This window comes from Gavialis gangeticus, unplaced genomic scaffold (assembly GCF_001723915.1).
Source record: "Gavialis gangeticus isolate Ggan-Ray unplaced genomic scaffold, GavGan_comp1, whole genome shotgun sequence".
In the NCBI taxonomy this organism is placed as follows: Eukaryota; Metazoa; Chordata; order Crocodylia; family Gavialidae; genus Gavialis; species Gavialis gangeticus.
In genome coordinates, this window is record NW_017729004.1 from 43,123,686 (window position 1) to 43,130,701 (window position 7,016).

General features: G+C 44.3%; 1 protein-coding gene across 1 annotated transcript in view; it reads left to right on the forward strand.

The window, feature by feature from the left end:
• The first annotated feature begins 23 nt into the window (after positions 1-23).
• SKIDA1 (SKI/DACH domain containing 1) overlaps positions 24-7,016 on the forward strand; it is a 19,725-nt gene continuing 12,732 nt past the window's right edge. The window contains exon 1 of the mRNA XM_019507961.1: positions 24-7,009. Coding sequence (XP_019363506.1) covers positions 6,179-7,009 — 831 coding nt within the window. The 5' untranslated portion in view covers positions 24-6,178. The remainder of the gene's footprint in view (positions 7,010-7,016) is intronic.

Consider the following 7,016-nt stretch of genomic DNA (forward strand, 5'->3'; position numbering starts at 1 on the left):
TGGGGGGGGGGGTCTCTGCAGTATCACACAGAATGGTGGGTTTACAAAGTGTCTCTTTCATGGCAGAAATATTGTTTTGCATTTTGCAATGTGCTTCTAAGCCACTCAAAAGGGCCCCTTTTTCTGATTTCTTTGTAATCCTCTCTGGGTTTAGTACCCAGCCATACAGGCAGTACTCCCCCAAACCTTGCTTTAATTTGATTATGACCAGATTTGCTGATACGATGAATATTTGAAATGATCCTTGTGTCTTAGTAACTGGGATGAATTTTCAGCCTCCTGTTTCCAAGGACCCAAGATGCAAAGGAAACAGGAGCTAATTGGAGACGAAGTTCCTCTGGGCCCTTTCAGAGGCTTGGCTGGGTTCTGGTCAGGAAGTCGGAACCATAGGATCACAGCCCCCTTCTCGCCCCCTTCCTCTAACGCCCAAGGGCGCTGCATTAATTCAGCCCAACTCCTCCGGGCTGTGGTTGGAGTTGGGTATTTTCGCGCCTTTTACCATTGCATCTCTAGGCATGTAGCCATTAAAAAATAAACAAATACAACATGTAGGTGATCCAAGTAATTGGGGAACTGGGAGTATGTGTTATCTAATCGCCTCCCCCCCTTCCCCACAACTTAACCTAAAAAGCATTCCGGAAGGCTCTTCTATTTCATAAGAAAATATGACAATAAACAAGGTAAATAGGGACGGGGGAGTGCCTTTTCTTTGATAGCGTTTAATTGGAATTGAAACATTCTGGAGCTGTAAACATTCTTTATTTATTCAGCACACATAAGCGGGCATTGTTTTATAACCATCATAATTATGGTGTCCTTTAGACTGACTGATAGCAGAAGAGATAAGGGAATGTGCCTGTGGCTTCAGATCAAATCGCTCGCTCGCTCTCTCCTCTCCCCGGGTCACCAGGATCCACACAATCCTTGGAGATGAGGAACGCCGGAAGATTGTGGCCTGGCCATCCCTTACGTCATGAAAGTGATTTGTACCACATTGCTAATTTGGTGCGATCCATAACCTTCTGATCTCCTATGTTTGCAATTGCTTTTCAGCTTGCAGAATCTGTTTTTCCAGGATACAGTCCTTGAATGTAAAAATGAATACGGAGCACCTGCGTGTAAGAAATAATCTTATTCCCCACTATTTGTTGCCTTACCTTTGTCTAATTAAAAAATGCAAACTTTTAGGATCCTTCCAGAACAAAGCCTCACCAAATCCCCTTTACGTCCAAGGATTTGCAAATTTATAAAGGCTGCATTGAATTCAGGATGGGTCAAGGGGCAAAAAAAGGGTAGAAGGTCACTGCATTTTGATTATGGGTCAGTAGACAACATGGCATGCAGTATGTGTCCAAAAACTCCTGTTAAAAAACCTGTATTTTAAAACAACCAAGACTATCAACACCAAGTAAGGCTGCTCTTCTGTGCTTTTTATGCACCGTACAACATTCTGGTGCGTAAGTAGTACAGCCATGTAGAAATAAACTTAAAAACGTGCAACAATACCTCCTTGCTTTGTTTACAAAGAAATAACTCACGGGCGTGATGATGCTAGATAAATTATGCTATGATTTTTTTACTGTCAGCTGGGATTTATCTTCCACATATTTGACTAATTTAGTTATGCCTTCTTATTTTTGCCAGCTTAGAATTTACAACAAGTTTTAAGCACTACAGTCACACTGGGCCGACTTTAAAATAGCAGAAGGACCCTATTATAGTGTTCTTTGACCCTATTATATTTACGTTACTGGACTCTTTGTGATAGCCTCGCACTGTTTTCTGTCTGTAGCCTCTTTGAAGAAAATATGCATAGTGATATCTAAAACAGTGCTAAGGTTAGAAAATATACTTCTCATTTAAATTATATATTTCTACATCAGGGCTCATGAAAGGAAAAGGTTTATTTAATGCTTGTCAATACCTGAAGATACAGTCTGGCACTTAACAAATAATAATAAATAATAATACTCTAATAATGTGGCAATCCTAGTGTGAAAATGCACATGACCCCGTAGGTTTTCCTGAAGGTTTTCAAAAGAAGTCTTTCCATTAGTCCAACTGCTGCTGGATATTGCTGTTGCATTTCCCAACTAAACGTTTAAAAGACTGTAAATGGTGTGTGCATTACTTAGCTCCAGAAGGAAGAGGTCAGACTGAATCGCAGTGGTATTTAAACATCACCAAAAAAGAAAATAAATCAGAACACATCAAAAAGGATTTTAAACGTTATACACGTCGTCTTTTCCTGAAGCGATATAGTTACACATTTACTGCAAACCTGGATCTTTTAACACGAGTTTACAAACATCAAAGTATGGAATCTGTTGTAAGCAGGAATAGGTCCACAGCAGCATATTATTCAACTTATTTTCTACAGAGGTTTACTCTTCGGCCAGCCAGCTAGCAAACTGAAATACTACCTACGAGAGGGTGTAGATTGCAGATTGCACGCTACTCATCGTGAAAAGGAGCACATTTGATTGATAGCCTCCGTGTGTGTGCGTGTGTATACACACGCAACTATATATAGTTGCGTGTGTATATGCGTTTGGCAAAACGGGCACTACAGACGTTCTGTACTAAAGAAATGTGAGACAAACATCCATCTTTTTAATCGTGTTCATCGTTGATTTTAAGGGAGGCTGACACGGTCAACAAAATTGCCAGACACTACCTTGCTTTTGAGAGATAGCAATATATACAGCTGGATCTACACACACACACACGCGCGCGCGCACACACACACACCAAGTAAGTAAATTATTGCATAACTTTTACTGTAATTGATAACAGACACCTTTAATTTTTCATTTTCATTCTTTTACCCAGCTTTCACATTAATAATCTAAGCCATAAATGTTGGTAGCTATTGATCGCAATCCCCTGTGTGCGTGGAAATCCATTTTAGAGTCCCCTGCCTTTAATGGGTGTGTGCGTGCGTGCGTGTGCCAGGGGCCTCCGTCACATCTCGCTAGCAGGATCTACCCCCAATGTGCCTGAAGAAGACCCCGGATATACAACGTGTGCTGATGGCCCCATGAAAGCTGCCTGGTTCATTTTGCACAACAAAATGATGGAGAAGTTAAAGAAACAAAAGCCTCTGTGTGTGATGTGGAGAAAGCCCTGCAACTGAAACTCTGTGCGTGTGTGTGTGTGTGTGTGTGTGTGTGTGTGAGTATACTGTGTACATTTTGTGTGTGTGTGTAACGATATTGTGTACATGTGTGTATATATGTATAACATTTCCTAAAGACTTCTAGCTTTTTTTCCTCTATCAACATTTGGCTCTGGCTGACCCCAGAAGCTCATGGCTGTACCTTTCTGAAAAGATAGGCTTGGCAAAAAGCCGCTACTAAGTTTAAAGCATTTGATAGCGCCTGTATTAAACAAACAAAAAGCATGCATTTTTTAAATAGTTCCTGGATCCCATTGCCAGGCTGTCATCTGGAGTAAAAGAGAGGGTGTTTGGATTTGAACAGGAGTCGAGGACAACCAAACTACCTGGCAAAGCAATGACTTGTCAGCCCACCTTTTTTTCTGTAATGTCTTCTTAAAAGCTTTCTCGGAGTTTACGGTTTCTTTACTGTTTGGCTCCATAGCCTTACCCTTAAAGCAGGGGGAGGAGAGCCGCGGGGAGGGGGTGGGGGTGCCAGCAGCATATAAGTGCATCAGGAGGAATTTTTAAACGACCTTATTGTCTCTAGCTCTAGGAGGACTACGATGATTTCTTTTTAACACCAGCAGCTGTTTTCCCTGGAAACTTTGCTTTCAGCTATAGAATATAACATGATGTCTCTTGTGCGAGCGAGAAAGAAAAATGTACGCTGATAGATCCAGATGCAGAGCAAAAGAAGGCTAACTCTGTGGATGGTATTAGCTGTGACGAGGCATTGTTCACTGCTGCCTCTCGGTTACGTTTAAAGGCTGAAATATCACGAGATCCATTCAATGATCCTTTTCTAATTCAAGGGACAAAATGTAATTTGCTGTAGCTCTGATTTCTTGGATGGGAATACTATCCTTAGATTTCAAAGGGAAGAACTAGACATCGTGGTTTGTACACACATGGATTAAGTTGAAGAGCGGCGATTACATCTGTGCTGAGAGCAACAGTAGTCTAGGGCTGACTTTTCAGATCTCAACCTTCCGAGTTAGAGGCTCTCCTAAATAGACTTCCTTAATTTCCGGCTGCACTTCTTGAAATTCCCGGTTCTCTCCCGAATTCCTGCGGACCTAGGCGCTGGGGCATCTCGCCTGCTCATGCCAAACTGCTGAAAATATTTGAAAAAAGGGGGATGCTGTTTTTATTTATTTGAGCTCTACCTGATGGCGTAACACGAACTCCATTCACCATGTTGCCAGTAGAGAGAGTGGGAAATCGCACTTTGGACTTCGAAGAAAATACATATTTTTTTAGACCTAGAAATATGAGCTGTTTTCTTAATCACACGGATGTGTCTAATTTTGGACAAGCGAGGAACTCCTGCTAGACACAAAAGTGCTTGTGCTATATCTAGTTTTCAGTTGAAAACTGATTAACGGCGGATAGTTAGTTCTATTTGCAGCGTTTGACATGCAAACCGCAAACATCATTTTAATTTAACAAGGAAGAGGTTTGCTGCTGTTGCAACATTTTCGAAATCATTGCTCCTGACACTAAAATAATTGAACGTCACTAAGAAGAGGTTAAACCTTCATGCTGCTTCTTCAAATTGATTTTTAAAAGGCTTGGTATAAATGGAACATCAAAAGGCTGCAGAGGGGCTGCTCCACACCGACCGTGCACACTGCGAAGCAGGCGCATCCTAGCCCATTGCACGTTGTGCGTGGTATGCCAGCACTTTTTTGTTATTACGTAAAGCCTCTGGAAGCACCTTGGACATTTTACATTCTCCTTTCTCTGCTGGAAGTAATCAGCACACAGGAATCCTGACGTGGACTCCGGGACCATAGGACATTCCAGTTTGTGCTCCAGCACGGTTAATTGTGAAAAGTGTATCCATTTCTGGCTTATCTATGCTTTGTTATAGGTCTGACGTGAGCCCACGTCCTCCTCCCCCTCCCCCAGTATTACAGGCAGATTTTCAGTTAAAAGTGTTACAGTATGACGGGGCTGGAACCCTCCATATGCAGGCGGCACCAAAATAAATACAAAAAAAATTAGCCATTGGCTGTAAAAAGACAATTAAGCAGAAGAGGAAAATCAAGAGAAACTCGAAAAACGTAAGTATTCCCTCTGGTTGTTAACAATCGAGCCTTTAAGTTTGGAGCCTCGGAAAGGGAAATACCAGGCTATTCTGCACATTTTCGCTAAGCTTCATTTTCCACGTAATGCGGAATAAAATTCCAGTTTCGAATGGTCACGTTACCAAAGAATTTTCCATCGCTACGATCATGCTGCTGTCTCTTAAATCCATGCCATGCACCAAAGAGCCACATTTGTCCAAAATATTCTAAATATAGACAAAATGATATCAAAAAGCATACAAATCCTTCACATGGAGCTAGCGATGAAGAAGCCTGAGAGGTCTGAGTGGATTTGAGCTCAGATTGTTTAATAGAAAGATTTATATACTAACTGTATTATTTACTTTGGGAGGGGAGGTGGCAGTATAAGGGTATGCTAATTAGTGGGAGATTTTTTGGGGGAAGGGGTGGAATATCAATTTTTATTGCATCACCTGTCAGGAGTGTCCAATCAGCGTTGGCTTTAGGGGAATTAATTGATGAAGGTGTCTCCGGACGAGCTCACTTCACTCTGTCATTTTATTTGTAGCTAAAGCAGCGGCGGGAATAGCAGCTGCATTTCTTTTCTCTTCCTCCCTTCACATTCCATTATCATAGTTTCCAATGGAAAAGCAGGGAATGAAAGGGAACAGGTACTGATCTTCAGCAGCAACTTAGAGAAACACTTTGGCAAACCCGATTAAAAAAATCAGAACTATCGATTGTAGTTTCACATGGGTTTTTTGTTTGATTTGCTTTGATTTTTTTTTTATTTAGTCTAAAGTTTGGTACGCCATTGACCAGGAATAACAGTCTTTGTTATTTTATTAGCAGGATGCCTTGAGACAAATACAGCATCTGGCTGAGGATTGTGTGTGTGTGGGTTTTTTTTTTCCTCCCTCCCTCTCTCTCTCTCTCTGCAAATGCCGGGAATAATTTAATTCGCGAAATGGGAGACTTGAAGTCGGGTTTTGAAGAGGTGGATGGCGTGAGGCTCGGCTACCTCATCATTAAAGGAAAGCAAATGTTTGCACTCTCTCAGGTCTTCACAGACCTGCTCAAAAACATCCCGAGAACCACCGTGCACAAGCGAATGGATCATTTAAAAGTCAAAAAGCATCACTGCGACCTGGAGGAGTTGAGGAAACTCAAAGCCATCAACTCCATCGCTTTCCACGCCGCCAAATGCACGCTGATTTCCAGGGAGGACGTCGAAGCCCTGTACACTTCCTGCAAGACCGAGCGGGTCCTCAAGACAAAACGGAGGAAAATCAGCCGGGCCCTGGCAGGCGGCGAGCTCCGCGCGGAGCGCCCGGCCGCCGGCTCCTACTGCAGCCTCTGGGAGGACAACAAACTTTGGCTGGGCTTGAAGGCCCCGGCTCGGCCGCTGCCAATCAGGAGGAGAGCGCTGCGGGCCGGGGACCCGGGCTTGCCGCCGGCCTCCGATCTACCTCACCTTTTTAGTAAATACACTGGCCGCGGCTACGCGGCGGCGCCCGCCAAAGCCCCTCGGAACTATGAGCCGGCGCCGCTCGGGGGCAGCTACGGGCCCTTCCGCGCCGAGCCGCCCTGCTTTCGGAGCGCGCTGTGCGGCAAGCACCCAGCCGCCGCCTACTACCAGCCCGCGGCCGCCATTGCTCAGCCCCGGCTGGCGGTCACCGGCAGCCCCGTGGCCTTCGCGTACAGATGCAAGAGGAAGCGGGCGGGCGAGGCGGCGCGGAAGGACTGCGTGTTTGACGCCGCCGGCAGCGGCCGCCGGCTCCTGCTGCTGCCCCGGCCCGCGCGGC